Consider the following 20,673-nt stretch of genomic DNA (forward strand, 5'->3'; position numbering starts at 1 on the left):
GATCGGGACGATGACTTAGGCTTGCAGTAAAGGATTATCTAAAACAGAGATAGTAAAATCAGAAGCTCTGATTTTAAAAGAGCACGCTGAACGATGATCAAGGAGAATTCGGACAAAAAGCAACAAACAAACAAACAAACAAAAAATGAACCAAAACATGCACACACACACACACACACACACACGGTGTCGTCAAATGCAGCATAAGCTCTCTTGACAGCAAATTAAAAACAATTTAACCATTGTTAACCCCGAAAAAAAGAGAGAAATGTTTCTGTCCTAATATATCCTGATATGACATTGTGGAGATATACTCGAGAAGATGATAGCTTACTTTAATACTGTGACATTTTCATTTTGAGAGTGGTTCAAGAGAGAGAGGAGAAAAAAAAACCAGGAACAAACATGCCCTATCGAAGATAGAAATCACACCCTAAATATTAGCCATAGGCAGACGCCCAAGAGAAGGAAGGTTCCTGTCAGGCGGGGCAGCGAAAGGACACGCACCCCGTTCCATTCCAGTTGCCCTCTTTCAGGAGGGCAGTCCAGAAAAGCGATACATGTACCACATTTTTCTGACCATGCTGCTCGTATACCACCTCAAAATGATAACTAAAAGGAAACGGGAAACATGAAATAAATGATTATGATTAGTACAACTTCACAATATTGTGCCTCCTAGCTGGAAATCACGTATTATTTAATTTGGTTATATTTGATGTATTTTTTCATCGAGATATATGAAAATAAAAATGAAATTGAAAAATTGAATAAATATTTGATAACAAGCAAATGCGAAAATTAAAGCCACTGTTCACCATTGGGAGCAGTGATCTAATAAATGTTCGAGTTATCATATTTGATGAATATGAAAACGTCAGATGTATCACAAAACATCCATGCACAAATTTGGCAATAAACCTTTTAAGATATGAGAAGATATCGCTATCATTTTCTCAGTAAACCATAACTGTCGACGGTTTATTATAGAAACAATTTTATTATAACTATTGTTCACATTTTGTATATTTGAAAATACTTAACATTGAGTACACTGATTAACATTTTAACATTGGTTGTTTCTATCCCTAACCCACATTCATAACTATTCTGAAGCATTAACAGTGATTAACGCTGGGTTTTTGTTTCATTTATAAGTAGTGGTAAATAATGCCTTTAAACTCTTTGAACGCCCAGCCAAAATTAAAAAAAAAAGAATCATCAACAGTGTAAGCTGGTATACGCACTGCACTAAGGCAGAATACACATACATGCATTACTTTCTGTACTTTGACTAATCATTATGATTTGTCAGCCGTTTAACAGAAAGCGCTTTGCAAGTGCTAACATTCTGGGCAAATCTAAAATTTAAGATTCTACTGATAGCAATACATAATATTCTCTAACAGAGAACACGTACTCGAGAAGGAATTATTGCAATATAATTACGCAGAACGAATTTAAAGTAAAACGGTCGTTATGGAAATAAAATATGAAATAATATGAAATAATGACGTAGGATGATATGATGTTATTAGATTCTGCATTTCCGTTTAGGCTTTTTTTCAGTGAGCATACATCATCCCCTGCAGTCGAATTCAACATGATTTTTTTTTCAGCCGCATTTCAAAAGTCAAAGGAAATGATTCATGATTACTCTCCGAACAAGCATATTCAATTCTAATTCGCCTCACTGTCTAGAAACCGCAGGATTATTACAAAAAATGAAAGGAAAGGAATGAAAACGAACAAACAAGTCGCGTGTTGAAACAAGAATGCCTTGGGCATCCTGAGATACATTGGTGTAATCGGGACATCGCTAATGTTTTGTTTTGTTTTTCTTTCCCTGAGTTTTTGTTTTGTTTTGTTTTGTGTTTTGTTTTGTTTTTGCAGACACTGATGCTCCAAAGCCTTTGCTCCCTTATCTTGGTACGCAAGCAACAAGTTTAGGAAGAGAATTCGTACCCCAACTGCTATTTATGCTGTGTTAATGGAAGGCGCGCACAACCCGTCGAATCCGCGCTGAAACACTGAAGCTTAGAGGTTTAATTGCCGATAATCCAGCCGTTTCCTTTCCACACAGCACCCACCTTTCAACGCTCACACACTGGTATATACCCTCCCACTCTCAAATTGGAATGAACAGGGTAGGGTTTACGGAATTCGACAAAATCATGATGAGAACAGGAGTTCTTGCTCTCGTAGTTAGTTTTATTTTTGTTGTAACTTTTGTCGTTGTTTATTGTGTGTAGGACAGCGATATCAATAAAGGAACGGACTTTACAGGACATCCCAAATGACAGAGTCTGTTCTCTCTTTTGATTTAAACTGCATGATATTTAAAGACACGTTATTATTACACTATGAGCTAAATAGCAGGGACATAAGTTGCGCGTTGCTAGGTAACATCCAAACGCATGGCAACCAAGTACAATTAATTAAAGGAAGACTGTACGCTTGTAGAGAAAGAAACTTGCAAGGCATGGATAAAGGACATTGGTAATCATCAACAATCGTATAGCGGAAAGAGAAAGAACAGGTGATCGAAGTAACAAATTTAAAGAAACGGAAAATAATGTCTAGACAGATAGAGTCCTTACAGTGATTACTTTCGAAACGAGAGATTATCGCGTGTACTTGACTAATATATTTCTGCTCGTATTTCTTAATCTCTATCTCTCTCTCTCTCCCTCTCTCGCTTTTTAAAAGACATTTTACGTTGTAACTGTCACAAATTTGCCGTAACAAAAGGAGCTAATCATAATATGATTATATAAGATATATGATTATATATTACATGATCATATGTTATATAATCACACATATATATGTATGTATATATATAAATAAATAAATAAATATATATATATATATATATATATATATATATATATATATCACATATTATAATTAGAGGACTTGGAAGAAGTCATTGTTACCTGTAAGTAAAACGTGCATATTTATAACGAGTTAAGACCGCATCCATGATTTAGATGACTGCAAGCATGGTATTTACGTGTCTAGTGGTATCGTAATTATTCAACATGAACAGAAGTGAATGTCAACAAGTCTGGCATTCCATACTTACAGGGCGTTCCAGTACTTATGTGCCTAATCAAATGTTTATCATTCAGAAGTTTCATCGACTGGCATAATGAGCAGTGAGACAGAGTGGCATTGTTTGCTATTCTCTTAAAGGCTTTATTTACCATTTGCAGATGAAACGAAATCCCAGCTTTAGTGCTTCAAAATAGATCAGTATAATCAATGTTAAGTATTGTTAAATATACAAAATGGGAACAATAGTTATAATAGAACTGTTTCTAGACTAAGCCGTCTACAGTTAGGGTTTATTGAGAAAAATAGTGATATCTCCTTATATTTAAGGTATTATTGCATTATTGATTTTTAACATGGTATGATGTTATGTGATACAACTGACCTACACATATGCATCATTTAATTTCCTTTTATTTCATTTCCGACAAAAGTATACAATACAATATGACATTTGCATAAAAACAAAATAGATTACATTTTGACTTTTGCATATTCAAGTGTCAAATGTGATATCTCGAAAATTCTTAGATCACTGCTCCCAATGGTAAACAGTACCTTTAACGGTATATGCCACATATTCAACCGAAACACCCGGGATATTAAAAGAGTCACTCTTATTCCCGTGTTTACCCTGGCACCGTTTTGAGCAGCAGGTGATGCAGTCACATCAAACAGGGTCGATAAACGTGCAACAAATCTATACCCAAATACTGCGTAATCGTTTGCGGCGATCAATATTTCTTAAGCCAACATTCGTGTACTCATTATTATGAAGATTAAACGCATACTGCACCCCGCAACCCACCCCCTTTTTTGTGTGTCTTTTTATTGCAAGCACAATTGCATGGGATTCAGTGTGCGAGACGAATTCTTGAGGAAGCAAGAGTTCCATCCGCACTGCGCATGTCATACACACTGGCGGTGATTGGTGAAAAGCGAGGATGACGTCACATAAGTAGAGGAAAGCGGGGAGGGGGCAGACGGGAGAGGGAAACGCAAGTTACAACGCGTGTTTGGTAGCGGCATCTAAACTCAGTTCTCTCCACGAGATAAATTTTTGTCACAGTTTGGTTCACCTTTCTCACAAGACCTATCGCGGGCACGTGGCATTCGACCGCACTGTCATGTTTTTATCCTGCTTGTATGCTGGGACTATGAGTGATGGCGCGGTGCCAGTGGCTTGGCCTGTAAGCAAAGGGTTCGCGACAAGGGATGCGTTGCTTCACGTTTTACAAATGTGAAAGGCAATCTGGGGGCGATCTAAGGATAATCATTACAGTTGGATGATAAAGTGTGCGAAATCTATTCCCAAGCCACTAGAGTTTGTTCTCATCACAGACGTATGAGGGATCCGGTGATTCTTAGCACCTCCGGCGCTGTGTGGACGACATTGTGCCAAACACTTAGGATGACTCCACTGAGCAGAGAGATGTCGTCATGATCATGTGTATCGGTGTATTATAATGTGAGTTATCTTCCTTCGTGAACCATCTCCGAGAAGAACAGTACTATCATCAAGGAAGACTGGCCCGTGACGTCATTACCTAACCCGTGACGTCATCCGCTTCCCTGGTCAAAACATTCATAGAAGTGAACCTGCCAATTATTCCCTCCGTACTATTTTTGTGTGATTTCTTCTGAATCTCCAACAGGACTTTGTTCACTATGAGAATACTGTCGCCAAAACGAGTCCTGAAAACAGGCCTCTTCGTAACCATGGTGACGATGGTTGCCATAAGTCTCCGTGGACATGGAGAATGGCGGGAGGAAAGAGATGGGGCAGGAAAGGCAGGAGGAGCAGGAGGTAGGGAAGATAAGGGACCCAGAGATATAAACCAAATCATCCCAAATGAAGTTCAAGAACGTATAGGTGTCAGGCTAGAACCCAAAGTACTCGATTCTCCCGCAGACTCGTTAGCCAAGGCTGGCCGGAGGCGACAGAAGAAAGATGCTGCCGTGGTCGGGATGCAGCGAAAACTCGAGCAGCAGGAGAGTCTGTCGGACCTCTCTCTCAGTAGCCATCGGGACAAGAACGGCAGTGATGGTGCGGAGGAGGAGGGAGTGGACAGAGGAGGGGAGGTGGGTGGAGCTAGAATGGAGAACTTGATGAGGAAGAGTCTGGAGGAGGAGGCGGAGAGGAAGGTATCGACGAAGGTCGCCGATTCTCCGAGACTGGAGAACAATGTCAGGGATTTCGGGCAGGGTGTCGAGGGTGACGAATTTGACGATCTCGCCGACAAGAGGGAGATGGAGGCAAGGATGGAACAGAAGCGAGAGCGGATGAAGAAGAGAAGGAAAAACAGAAATGAAACGAAGGAAGTGGAACAAACTAAGAAGCAGGATGAGAAAAGAGTGGACAGACTTGACGTGCGGGATCCAGAGGCAGCTAGGGGCAGAGGAGGAGATGCTGAGCCTTTGCCACAGCAACAAGTAGGTAAGGAGAAACTTGCTCTAACTCCCGAAAAAAAAAAAAACCATGGCAGCGTGTTGGTATTACCTTATAGGGGGAAAGGGGTCGCCCAATTTTGACCAAGTGTATTCCTCTCTTGCATTGTGTAGAATAGTTTAGTAAAGTACCACATTGTAACTGTGTCGCCCATTTATATTTATCATGACGTTTCGATGGCTAAGCCATTGCTTCCCAGAAATTGATGTACCTTGTATGAACTCTACGGGAAATTACAAAGGGGAGGCAATGAGTTAACTACCCTAAGCCCAGACAGGGGAGAGAGGCGCAAACGTGCCTTATCAATCTATCGAGGGAACATTACGGTAAAATAGCTCGCAGTGGTTTGTGCAACATTTTTTTTTTGTACGGCTAATTTGATAGTTCGCACGTTTACTACAGACAAAAGCTCATCTTCAATTTTGTTCTCCTTGCAAGGTTTTCGTGTCCTTCTAGAGAATAAGCCCGAGAAGCTGTTAATCGTTTAGAGGTTAGGGGATGGAAAAATGTCTACAGGAGAGTGAATTAACTACAGGATTAATCGTGGGAAGTCACACTACCACCCTCGTATCAATAGTAGGCATGAGACACACGACAGAGCACGTACCCTAATATCCATCCTTTCGTTAGTCGGGCTGATAACTTCCTTAGGACATGATACTGTGTGATTGAAACTCCGTCTTGCCTGGATTTGAGAAAAGGGGAGAGGCTAATGCTATACGTAAAAAGGGAAAAGAAAGAAAAGTAAGGAAAAACAATTGAGGAAAACTATTAGGGCGGAAATATGTAGCGGTTAATTTGCACTTGAATAATCTCTTTACCCGTTATGCAATCATTTAATGTACATGTACATTACATTTAATGTAACTTGACATCATAAGCCCAGACGGGGGAGTGGGAAGCAACGTGCCTTATCAATCAATCTATCGAGGGAACATTGCGGTAGTATAGCTCGCAGTGGTTTGTGCAACATTTTTGTCCGGCTAATTTGATAGTTACCACGTTTGCTGCAGACAAAGGCTCATCCTCAATTTTGTTCTCCTTGTGAGGTTTTCGTGTCCTTCTGGAGAATAAGCCCGAGAAGCTGTTAATCGTTTAGAGGTAAGGGGATGGAAAAATGTCTACAGGAGAGTGAATTAACTACAGGATTAATCGTGGGAAGCCACACTACCACCCTCGTATCAATAGTAGGTATGAGACACACGACAGAGCACGTACCCTATAAGAGAATAAATATCCATCCTTTCGTTAGTCGGGCTGATAACTTCCTTAAGACATGATACTGTGTGATTGAAACTCCGACTCGCCCGGGTTTGAGGAAAAAATGGGGACTACTTGCTATACGTAAAAGGAAAAAGGAAGAAAAGTAAGGAAAAACAATTTAAGAAAACTTCTTGGGGGAAATATGTAGCAGTTAATTTACACTTGAATAATCCCCTTATTCGTAAAGCAATTATTTAATGTACGTTATCAGGGAATAACCCTGTGAACACAGTGTCCAACAGTGTGTTAACAATGTGTTCTCATAGTCGACTGTGTGAAAACGCTCGCATTTAACAGTGTGAAGATAATTCCACACTGTGGCGTGGTTTCTTACAGAGTGTTCATAAAGTATTGTTCTTTTTCACAGTGTAAATTGATGATTCATAAATGTGTTCACGTTGTTAACGCGCTCCAATTTAACAGTGTGAAGAGATTTCACACTGTGTTCACAGTTTGTTCACAGTGTGTTCACATGGTAATGTTCTGTGTCACACTGGTGAATTGATGATTCATAATATGTTCACAATGTTAAAATGCTTGAAATCAACAGTGTGAAGAGATTTCACACTGTGTTCACAATGAGTCCACACTGTGTTTCACACTGCTTTTCACACTGTGGGACACCGTGTTCTTTCCAGCAGGGATATTACAATTAAATCCATGTACTGGCCATCCAGCGCAGTGTTCCACAGTGTGTAGAATGTCATTGATTCTTGAACAAGAGATCGTGAAAGCCAAGCCTTCTCGGTAAACGCAAGACCTCGGAAAAGTGAAAAATAGTGAAAGAAATAGTGCAAGATAGTGAAGATGAAAGTGAATCTTGAACGCTTTGAAAGCTACCAGTATGCATTTTACCCATTCTGTCCCTCTTGACTCAGCAGTAAAACTTGCGTACCGGTGCCTGGCGAGGCGGGGGTACCGGTGAAGATAGGCCCCTGGAAATAAAACAAAAACACGATTTTACACTGATGAGGTCATCCTGCATATTACTGTACACATATCCTACACTTTTGCAACGTTTGAGTACCGTTACCAAAATGAGAAAAATCAGATGAGCCGTCATATGTATAGTAAGAGTTTTCGATTGGAAGTTAAGTTTGCAAAAACCCAAACCTTGACAGCAACACGTCACAAAGTTTCATTCATGGTGAAAATGCACCCATAAATTTAGACATTAGAAATCTTACATTAATGGGCTATCAGAGGGTGCCTTTCAAATACTTACTTCTAATAAACTTGGCTAGACAATTCAAGGACCTCATCTATCCGGTACGGCTATAGAAACACGCAGAAAGAGCGCATTCTTTTCTAAACATAATCTTTGCCATATATTCAAAAATTAAGAATGCTTACTGTAACTGTTCCACACAGGGGAATATTTTCTTGGGTGATAAGAACGTAATAACGGAGAAATGTGTGTTGTGTGTTTGTGATGTTTGTGATGTGTACGTGTGTATTATGTAGGGTTTTTGTGCGCGTGTGCGTGTGTCCAGCATTTTTGACTGTCGTAGTGATGATTTTACGGTAGAGTTCCTGTCATTCAAAAAGACTGATTTTTTTTTTTTTTTTTTTTTTTTTTTACGAAGAGTTGACTCCAGAAGCGAGATAGGTCTTGCCGAGTTCACGCTCTTCGAAACTTTCACTTGCCACCTACACTTCCATTAATTTATCACCTTCAGTGCCGTTGTAACAGCCGGATTAAATGACTTCTCGTTTCTCTGAAGTCTCTTTAAAAGGAAAACAATGTTATCCTCTAATCGATTCAGGAACCATGATTCACGCTGTAGCCAAGGCAGACGTCGTACAGTGCGCCTCTGTGTCCCCGGGCCTTCTTCAAAGGGAATTCTCTCCTCTACCAATCACCTTTCTGCTATTCCTATATGTAGCGAATTTTAGAAACGTGGTGGATAGAACTCGAACGCATTTCTGTTGACATTACCCCTTTAGGTGCTGGGAGCTTCAAATGAAAATATATTTTCTACCCGCTTTCGAGAGTTTCCTTTTTTTTACATGTTTTATTTTCCCCTCCGTTATTTGCGACTGAATATATTTCCCATAGCAGTACAACTAAAGGGGAACAATACATTTACCATTTTTCACTCTTAAAACGTTTGTGATGAAAGGGTCATAAGCCGTCCGATAAGGATGATCTAACAACACATTTTTGTGTATTTCCTTGCTGTTCTCCGAAAACTTCTCGAGATATTCCCTGTTTGTATACGCTGAATGCAGGAAACAGACTGACACCTCCTAGGCAGTTGTCATCTGCAGCGTAATATTCGGATTGTGAATAGATACATAGATACATGATTTAGGGATAGGAAGTATATCAACAATTAAGAAGATTAAAAAAATGTTTTGTACTCAAGCGCAGATACTTTGAAATACATTTATAAGAAAGTGAATCAGAAGAGAGAGACATACAGAGAGAGAATGGTCAGATAGAAAGATAGATGGATAGATAGATAGATAGATAGGTAGAAAGATAGATAGATAGATAGATAGATAGACAGACAGATAGACAGATAGATAGATAGACAGATACATGTAGATAGATAGATAGATAGATAGATAGATAGATAGATAGATAGATAGGCAGATAGATAGACAGATAGATAGATAGCTGGAAAGATAGATATATAGATAGAGAGATAGATAGACAGATAGATAGATATAGAGAGATATAAAGATATATATATATATATATATAGAGAGAGAGAGAGAGAGAGAGAGATATAGAGAAATTAGAGAGAGATGCAGAGGCAGAGATAAGACTATGAATTACACCGCATATTATCGACACTCAGACAAATACTTTTAAGAAGAGAAAAGGCCACGCCATTTCAAGGTAAATTGGGTAAAAAGGGAAGTATGAAATACAATGATGAAACTTTCATTGAAATCAGACGTAAAAATTATTTGATTTCATTTGTTCATATGTTTTCCTTAAAAGAATTAAGTGTGGTTGCTTACTGCTATGTGAAATACAGCACTACAGTAATCTACTGAAGATTTGCTTGAAGATCACTGGGAGGGTCACACGACATTTACTCCTGCGACAATTGCTTCGGTCTTATTTTCTCCAAGGACTTAAGGCTTAGTGTTAGAGGTGTGATAGGGTTTTAGGCTTAGTTTGATGTGAAGATTAGGATTATAGGGTCTAGGTTATGTTTGAGGATAGAATTTATGTTTGGCTTTATAGCGTGCAGATATTTCATGTTAGCAGTTGTCGCAGGAGCAAGTGTAATGTCATGGTACCCACTGGGAGACATTGTCACCTCATTTCGACCATGAGGAGTAACATTGTTTCGTGGAAACATCAAAAGAAGTAAATCTGGAATTCCCAAACCCTCTCATTTCATGTCCGATTTTGATTTAGAAGAAATTGTCATCATTGTGCATGTGTGTGCCTGCGCGCGTGTGTGTGCATTTGTGTGTGTGTGTGTGTGTGTGTGTGTGTGTGTGTGTGTGTGTGATTTTAACATTGAAATAATTTGTATATCTCAACTTCAGCATTGAGACACGTTTCACTTTAAGAGTTCCTCTAAATATGCGGAGGTACTTTAAGAGTCCCTCTAAAATATGCTAGGGTACTTTAAGAGTACAGCGGCGTGCAGATCGAGTACCCTTCTGCAGAGTATGTCTTCTAAATTTATCGCTCAGTCTGAAAGAGGTTCTCGACCTTCTCTCTTGATTCTGTTAATCTTACCTTCAATCGGCAAAGTCAATATCACTCTCGGCATAAAAGAGCCTTATCTTGACATTGACTTATTCTGAACAATCAATATAATCTGCTTAATCGGTGCTATCAATGGGAAGTCATTAATACCTGGAAAAATATTTTAGGCAGAATCATTTCAAAATAACTCACGACGTCGTCGTCGTTGTTGTTGTTTTTTGTTTTTTGCATTGCGCCATGACAAATGTAGGACAAAATCTAATCAGCTTTGATCACTAACGGTCGTTGCTATAATAAAAAAAAAAAAATGTGCTCAGATGCTTGCGTCAATATTATTGTATAGGCCTTATAGTTTGCAATATATATGATGATATTGCATATCTCTCTATTGGAAGGTTGCCAAAAATGGCAATGAACACAAACAAAGAAATAAGATAAAGAGGAAAATAACAATGGAATTCTTGCAATCCGAAATGTGCACATCTTTACAACATATGCGTATATACAAGAGAAACATATTTCCTTGAGTTCATGATCATCTGCCATGAAACATCGTCTCTTATATTTGTCAATTTACCGTTGTTGTTATCATCATTGGTATATCATTACAACAAAAATTTGTATTGCATTCATTATCATAATCATAATAATCATCATCATTGTAGTGACCATTTGTATTATCGTAACAATTGATATCACTACGGTTACAGGTGACATTGATAAGTTGACTTTTAATCACTCTCATGAACAAATAAACCTGTTTGAGGATGATAGATCTTCGACAGAAAAGGAAAGTGCATTTATGAACATGTAATCAATTAATGAAATGATAGACGCAAAATTTAGGGGAATTACTTTATAGTTACTTAATATGCATGGAAGAGAAACAGAAAGGAAATATCAATTAAGGATCACAATAATATGATTGATTACGTCATCTCTAAGAGTGAGAGAAGGGTTCTTTAAACGTACGTAGGTTTTATCAGAGCAGGGAAGTCGAACCTCCCTGATCAGAGCTATGAACCGTTTACAGGTAATCACGACTACCTGACATCCTCTCAAGAAGTCACCATTTGTGAAAGCCTTCTCAAAACAAGTAACTAGGTTTACATTATAGGTCTCCCAAACTTTGCCATGCGTTGGTATGAGTTTACAAAATCACAGAACTTATCATATTTGGTGTAGACTTGACCATTATACTTCATTAGAATGCGATCTTTATCCAAACGCCATTTATGATCTGTTCTGAGTTATGCTAACCATTGCAGGACAGCCATAAGTGGGGTGTATTAAATTCAAGTGCAAACACGGTAGCAGTTTCGGCAAATCTGCTTCACTGAACAAACGATTCCCTCAAAGTAGAAATCACACTTCAAACTTCAAACATTATATTTAAAAATTACTCTTCGAGTTTTGAATGATAGCATTGTATATTTGCTATGAGCTGGCTTGAAATATTAAAAAAAAAAGATCAAAGTACAAAAGCGGACAATCATATCCCCATGCGCAGTTTTGATTCCGACGATCGATTATATTTTGAGAGGGGAGAGAAAGGAAGGAGAAAGAGTGTGTGTGTGTTTGTGTGTGTGTGTGTGTGTGTGTGTGTCTGTCTGTCTGTCTGTCTGTCTGTGAGAGAGAGAGAGAGGGGGGGGGTGAGAAAAAGAAGATGGAAGGGGGAAGGAGAAGGAAAGTATATTTTAACTTTTATTCCGGCGAAGACCGATCCTCGGAACTTTTGAATGGGATCCGCTTGACGAGCTATTAATATGGGTGACGTATTTTAAAAGCGCTGGAGACCACGTTCACAGTAAAGCTTCATGGATTTGGGTATGTCGGGCCACGTATTGTGGATGCGAAAGGTGATACTTCCCAGTTTAATCTATTTGCATACTAGAATTTTGTCTCCCTAGGATTTCTGTTACCACATTAATCTTCATCCGTCACTTTTGAAATGTTACTTCCTTTCTTCTTTCGATCATTGTCAAATTAAAGGATATATGTGCTTATGTATTATTATCATCAATAGGAGAACAGAAATCTAGTGATTTATCATGTTGTCATGCTGTTATTTACAAAGCGCAGAATTTCTGGCACCCTGCCCTATGTCAAGTGATTTTTATTCAAGTGATTTTGATTTTTGAATCAAAACTATGATGCATTTCTGCAGTTCTGTGCTCCTACTGTTGATGATACTATTTGACTAACACATGGATTACGAACTACTTTACACACACACGCCCACACACGCCCACATACACACATATTCAATATATATTATATAATGTATAATATATATAATACATAATGTATGATATATAATATATGATATATGATATATGATATATATATATATATATATATATATATATATATATATATATATATATAATGATAAAAATTGTAAAAAGATAGGCATGCTTGTAGATAAAATTACGGATCAGCAAGTTGTCACTCTTTTGCTGTATCATTACATGATTCATTGAACAGGAACCTTGTAGGGCAATGTTAACCCTTACTCTGAGAAACAGGCGTTATCCCCTGATGCAGCCTGTTAATTTTATTCATTTTTCTGTCTATTACATTTCTCTTTCTAAGTCTTTGAGTAAGAGGCGTAGCAGATTATATGGCCGAGGCGCAAAGTACATTGTAAGGTCCAGACAGCTGTCAAACCCCAAACCATGTTTTTCGTCTCGCTGTCCACGAACACCGATTGAGGATGTGAAGACCAGTTGACGAGTAGGGGCGCTAATTTAGTGTCGATGCGTCACACAGGGCACATGTCACGTGATTAAGCACTCCCGACCCCCTGGATGCTCGGATTTGACTGGTCAATGAAAGGCCACTTTGTGTGCGGACATGAACCATTTCGTCAGTTGAACTCGAAAGAGATATAGATAGATAGATAGAGATACACTTAGATACGGGAAGGGGGGGGGGCAGATGGAAAAATAAAAAATGAAACAAATTAACAAACAAACAGGACAACACAAAACGTAACAAAACAAAACTAAACAAAAATAAACACATAAAAAAAAGAATGGCAACAAATATATCGCAAGGGGACATTTCATGAAGCGTTTTGTCAGATACTTTTTTGTGACCAACTATTCTAAACTACTGAACTCCTTGCATCTGTTTGTCTGACAGCGAATTGTCCGACAAATTTGTCGAACAAAACGCTTCATGAAATGCACCCCTAAATATGCATACAATTTGAGAGCAAAAAAAGAGCAAAAACAAACAAATGCAACAACAACAATTTGCACGACAAGCAATTGTAAGCTATTGTGTGTGTGTGTGTGTGTGTGTGTGACAGAGATATATGTATATATATATATATATATATATATATATATATATAGGTATATATATATATATATATATATATATAGATAGATAGATAGAGTCATACGTACATACCTACATACATACATACGTACATATAGAGGAATAACGTGTCCATGGAATTGCTATTATAGATTGTGTTTATGGGAGACATCTAGTGAAAGAGAAGAGAGAGGGAGAGAGAGATTAAAAAAAAAAACAAGGGTGGTTTTTCGTCTACTTATAACCCACCCTTTCCTCCCTCTGTTGCCATGGCAACTCATCACGTTTCATTCCTGTCTCGATTCGATGCGAGAGAAACGAATGAGGAGAGAGACAATGGAATCAACAAGACAGATAATTTCTGTCTTCCGTGGGCGCACTGCACTCTATTGCATTGATATTTGACAAGATTATGACCCCCTTTAGCAATATAGTTGGCTAAGTTCAGGAGCTAAAAACGACCATCAGCGACAGGGGAATGTTGTCGAAAAGCAATACTTAGTAGGGTGGGAGAGCCGCTCGCATGGGGGGAAAGGAAAGCCCCGTTTAAAAATAGGACAATCTCTTTCCATCCGTAGGCGGTGGGTTTCGTGCGTATTCTTCAAAGTCCTGCTCTTTTTGCGATGGCTTGCTTCGTGAAGCTTGGTGACGAAGAAATCACGTTCTGCTTTTATCCCTTCGACTGATTTCTTAATCGGATGATGTTCGAAGTAAGGACTTAACAGATTCTGAATGAGATTCGATGCAGCAAAATGCGATCCTTTTTTAAAATCGAGATAAACGTCTATCTCAGACTAGGCTTCTTCACTTCGTAAATGTAACTGTCTAACTGTAACAATAAAGAAGAATAGAAATTTATTAAACCAGTTGAACCATTTAATTCAATCAATCAATGTTTTGGTGTATATCAGGAAGATGAAACAATTTTTTAAAGATAATGATAAAAAAGTATTCTATTCACAAATTTTTATAAAAAAGAATCATGTCAGAGTATAATGAAATCAAGTAATTCTTAAATGTCACGAATAACCGTCCGGGGCAAATTTCACACCCAAGTAATTTGGGGAAAAGCTCAATGAAAAGCCTTGGGCAGCTTGGGAAAAAGAAATTAAAGTTCACTTCCGCTATTTATATACAGCAACAACAAAAAAGCAAATGTTAAACCTTCAATCCCATTATGTTCAATGTCATTAAATATATGGCTGTTACGTTTCATTTTAGAGGCCGTTATGAGAATTTTCAAGAAATATGGAAAATAATACATGAAACACGCAGAGAGATGTCGCCTATATGCCTGTACAGTCGTGCCTAAAGTTAGATAACTGATGGCGAAGTGACATAAACGATCAAGACATCCAACATGATTTATTTTTAGTGTTTTTATTTGATGAGATCCAAATCAGTGCTTGCAACGATATAAGCTTTAACCGCTTTCATGGTAGTTGCAAATGTCCACAGTAGGTGTTTACCTTCATCGCCTATTCTCTTTCCTTGCTTGCCTCTTGATAACGGAAATTGAAAATAGTGCGGATGTGACAACTGTTCGATAAAAGGAGGGTAATCAATTTAAGATGTGTTTTCATGACGGTCCTTAAATAGCAAATTCAACTTGGATTGTCAACACAAAAACATTCCAGAGAAATTTATAGTCCGGGTAGGAGCGTTGCATCTAAAAACAGGAGTATAATCTTCCCCTATATCAAACACCGTGAACTCACACATTAATGAGTGTGTTTTAAAGGTTATATCAAATCATGTCATCACGGCTTGTAAAACTACAGTCGTATTTAGCGCTCGAAAATTCAAACATTACTACAATTGTCATTTTGCAAGCTTGTGTATTTCAGAAATATATCAAATCTAGGTGGCGACAATATTGAGAACACACAGAAACGCACACAAATGGACGCAAACACAGACACATGAAATGACGAACAGTTATAAATTCAGATGTTTTAAAAGATGAACTATTCTGCTTTGTGTGTTTTTTTAAGTGTTCATATTGATGGGCTACGTCAGAAGGGCAATCGGCTAAACGATGGCGTATATATTTTTAGACGGCGACTAAAAAAATTAGAATCTGTTTGTCTGTGTCGCCAACGACGATGTCGAAGAGAGGAAAGGGCACAAATCGAGCACCTTGCCAAAATTCCACAGCCCCGGAAAGATGAGCATACTTTTCCCCCTCCCCCTCCTCCTTTAAAGAAACCGAAAATAAACGAGGTTCGGAATACTAGATTATCTGATGTACAACAACGTTGTTGGAACACGCGGCCGCGCGGGAATTGTGCCAAGTTCTCTCCTATCTATGCTTTCTTGAATTAAATATTTGCACTCCTAACACCTTAAAGAGTCACCGCCAGAGTGTATAGGTAGGCTGTCGATGGCATTCACGGACTTATTCATAGGTATATCGAAATGTTCCCCAGAGAGTAGAATATGTCAAAGGAAGTTCGGGTTTGACTACTGTAATAATCACAATAGATAAGACATCATAATATGATGATCATTAGATATTATTTTAGGCGGCACGTTTTGAGACACCACGTTATGGTGGCATTGGGAATGTACATACAATCATATATGTACATCATGGCCGGTACATCAAACAGTCTTTTTTTCAAAAAATCTGTGAATTCATGATTATATTTCCATTCTTGTATGTAATGTACATTTCGAGCTTATGGCTATAAAAGTATATAAAACAGATACAAACAGAAAATTCCGCAATTTCAACAAAACAAAGATAAGGCATATACCACCTAAAATAGACATTAGATTTGGCACCTCGATACCCCTCCACCAATGCTTGCTTGCCTCTTCTTCAACAATATTTCAACTGTTTTGTTGCGTGTGGTTTGTTTGTTCTTTTTTCTCAATCTACCCAAATCGCATGAGAGGCCAAAAACCGTGGATGATTATGACAATTGAAAACAGGATTCCCTATTAGAATATGACCTTTAAAAACCCGGATCACCTCTAATTAGTTGTTTCCATTTCACTGAAAAAGAAAAAAAAAGTTAAGCAGAACTTCCATCCAATCACAAGCCACAAAACAAGGCCTCCTGATGATTGGTACGATGGGCAGTATAGGGATCCAAGCGACCTATTTTAGGTGTATTCGCTCGCAGAGCAGAGATAAGACTCAGATTAACTCATTAATGTCATCCCCTCTTTTTTTGCTTTCAATTTCTTCATACGTTTGGAAGGGGAACCTATCTGTGTGGTAGGGGGTCGTTAGAGGCGCGTTAATCTTTTAACATGTCGATGCTATTTTGAAAAGTCACTCTTCATTTTTCTGTCCCTCATTACTTTATGGGTAAGCGGCAAAGCGAAAGTCGCTTAAAGTGAAATACATATATCTAAAAAAACACGTGTACCTATTCCTAAGAGATATAATAAGATAATAATAATACTAATAATAATAACAATAATAATAAAGATGATAAATAATGATGATAATGATGATGATAATAATAATAATAATAATGATAATAATAATAAAGAAACTAGTTATAGCAAAATATGGATGTAGCAAACAGCCTCGCAGAAAGGCTGATTAAAGCTTAGTGCCTGAAAAGTTTTTTAAAATTCTTACACAATTCTTTGAATAAAAATAAGTTTCTAGAGCTAGGGCTCCGCTAGAAGATATTAAAATTGAATTGAATGATTACTTCTCGAAAATTTTCAGTTTACCTGTGCAATGCATGCCATCCAGTTGTTTAAGATGCGTTCAGGAAAAAATAAAAATAAAAAGGAATGATAATTACAATTATCATGCGAAATGAATCCTTCAGGGGGGGCGTTTCATGAAGGAACTTGTCGGATAAAATGTCCGACAAGTCAATTATATCCGACAAGTTCAGAGAAATCAGCCAATCAGACTAAAGAATTTCTCAAAACTTGTCGGATAGAAGAGACTTGTCAGATATTTTATCCGACAAGTTCCTTCATGAAATGGTCCCCAGATATCGAAATTGATATCAAATAGTTTTTCTTTTCTTATATCAGCTGTGGGAAAACCACCAGAAAAAAAAAAAGAGAAGAACTTGAAAAGTTTTGGTAATGACATGGCAAAGATTCTGGAGAAGATATCGCAGAGCACGCAGGTCAGTAATGCTTTGATGAAGAAAGTATTGACGAACGAAGAAATATTTCCATTCAATGTTCGTTTTTATATCTAAAATGAAGATTATACTAAAGTGCCTAACATACGAACTACCTGTTCGAAATTTCTAGTCAACAAGGTTTTATGTCGAGGTTTTATGATACTCTCATTTAGTCCTATATTTTCAACATGGCCAATGTCAGACGGTAGCCTGTGAAATTGCCCAGCCAATCATTCACAACGGGAACAAACGCTTTGCATTATCAGAAGTGTCCATGATACGAGTAAAACAAGATGAATGGAAACTAGTGAAGCGAAGTGACAGGATTGTGACGGAAATTATACAAAACTTTTTGACATTGTCGCTACACAAGCACGAAATAATATCTTTTATCATATTTCATCTTCAACCCGTAGCCAAGATACATTCCTCGGTAAAGTCATCATTACGCCAGGGAATATACTTCCACATGATGTTAATGACATTGTGTGCCCCGGAAGTTATGACGTAACTTCCTTATGCAATGTAGAATTTGTTGCTGTAAGATGAAGTATCATATTTATGAATTCTCACTTCATTTGACATTATGTTAAACGGTTAAATACATCTGACAAACACGTGTAGATACTTGTGCAATCATATCCCTAGCAGTTGACGAAAACAATGCAATATGCTAGGCCAGTAGAGAGGATTTTTTTATCACATCATAGGCATACCCCGCTTCTCTTATTTGGTACCATTAAATCGCCTGGTCTAATCTTCTATCCGTTCCCCGTTTCTTTTTCACAGACACTGATTACTCGGGGCTTACAGCCAAACTAGCTTGCTTTCATGTACGTCCCGTCATACTTCTCTTTGTTCAACCCCATTTCAATTTCGACCAGAGTTGTCATTACGTATATTGCTGTGTTAGTACCATGTATATTGTTTGTTTTTGCACATTGTTGACTAGGTAAAAGAGTTTGTACTATTATTTCTGATGTAAAATTCATAAATGAGAAGTATGAAAATTAAAAAAAAAAAAGAACTAAGTAAAGGAAAATGAATGAGAACAAGATCATGCGTATTGTGGTATTGTATTTTCAATAAACCTTAATCATTGTAAAGGAATTCCCCCAGAGGTGGTTACCAACGGTGCATTGCTCAATCCGCTAATGTTAGCTCCATGCCTCACGGTCAATGTGGATATCCCCAGGAAAGTATCAATTAAAGACCGATTAGTAATCACACCTTAAGCTATACTCCACAACAACAACCTAGAGGGCTCATCGTCCAGTTTTAGTCTCGGTCACCGCCTTGCGGCAGCGTGTCATGCGGATTGATTTTGAAGGGATTTAAAGATGAAGTAATTGAGGACGCTTTATTTGGGGGTTGTGTATATCGATTCAGGGAAGTCTATCGGGAGATTCACTTTCAGCTCGTTATTGACCCTTGCCCTTACGATGAGTTGCGTTCAGCCTTTCCGATCGTGTCGTGATCGATTACATCGTAAAACCTGCTCGTTATCAATGAAATCAGATAGCAGCAAAAAAAAAAAAAAATATATATATATATATATATAGTTTAGCAGCAATAAGAAATTACTTGTGAAACATGAGCATCCGACGCCAAAAAGGGGGATAATGGCATATTATGTAATTTGCTAGATAACAAGATAATATCATATCAAAGAATTAATGAACACAATTATAAACGCTAGATTAGAATTGATATGATATCTAGAGCTAAATAAACTAGTAGGCCTACATACAGTGGATTGACAAAACGAAAATAAAGCTTTGCAGAAGTGCTGTCATTGGTTTGCACTCATAGAGATATTTCTTTTTTTAATTGATTAGAAGTCTTAAAAGATGAATAGTATCACAAAGTATTGAATAGTAACTCATCGAACCCGATGCATTCAATTTAAGGAACTCTTTCGGGATTTCATAAACAGTATGTCTTGTTCATACAACAAACTGGTTAAAACAGTGTCCTCCTCCACAAGTATGGATTATTTTTTTTTCTTTTCATTTCGGTTACTCTTCATGCATTTCAGCTTTACGTTAAATGAAGGTCACATATCTTTCCACACCGCATCCGAACCCTCACTCCTGCTGTCAGGACCTGGCTGGAAGATGCAGATCTTTTCTGCATAAAGAGAAGAGACTTATTAATCAGAAAAAAAAACAGGCAAGAAGAAGGATAAAAAAAACACATCTGTAATGGTCAATGAAACGGGTTATATAATCCTATAGAACAATCTGTGCTCTCTGTCTCATTCTCTTTCTCTCCCTCATTCATATCTTTCTCATTCTCATTTTCTTTCTTTCTTTCATTCTTTCACTATTTCTCTCTCTCATTCTGCACACGATCACTGACCGATCAACCACGCTGTTTAAAAGAAAATACCCAAGCCCATCTCAGACGTTGACAAGTCGTGCCATATTAAACTGTAGTAGCTTCATGGTCCTGCGGAAATGAAATTGGAACAGACGGGTTTAACTTCATTGATTCACCTAGGGCATTACGTACCTGGGTTAGTGATAAGCTTCTGAAATCCCCGGAGCACGCCCCACATTGCGTCCTGCCTAATCGCCTTCATTCTTCTGTTTGACCGGTGGGTGTAATATCTATCAATAGCATTTTAATTTAACTTGATAACATGCACGGCGATTTGTTTCCTATTGTAACTATTAAAAATAAAAAGATTTAATGATTGGATGCACGTCACGAGCGTGACACCCACGAGTCATACAGTCCACGAGTCACACTGTCCACGAGCCATACAACCCACGAGCTAGGCACTA

General features: G+C 37.9%; 1 protein-coding gene across 1 annotated transcript in view; it reads left to right on the top strand.

Moving 5' to 3' along the window:
* The first annotated feature begins 4,776 nt into the window (after positions 1-4,776).
* LOC139737987 (polypeptide N-acetylgalactosaminyltransferase 1-like) overlaps positions 4,777-20,673 on the top strand; it is a 49,271-nt gene continuing 33,374 nt past the window's right edge. Inside the window, exon 1 of the mRNA XM_071648653.1 lies at positions 4,777-5,494. Within this exon, the coding sequence (XP_071504754.1) occupies positions 4,777-5,494 (718 nt within the window). The remainder of the gene's footprint in view (positions 5,495-20,673) is intronic.

The sequence above is a fragment of the Diadema antillarum genome, unplaced genomic scaffold (assembly GCF_040938485.1).
Source record: "Diadema antillarum isolate AM-2024a unplaced genomic scaffold, OU_Dant_1.0 seq00000718_RagTag, whole genome shotgun sequence".
NCBI lineage: Eukaryota > Metazoa > Echinodermata > Echinoidea > Diadematoida > Diadematidae > Diadema > Diadema antillarum.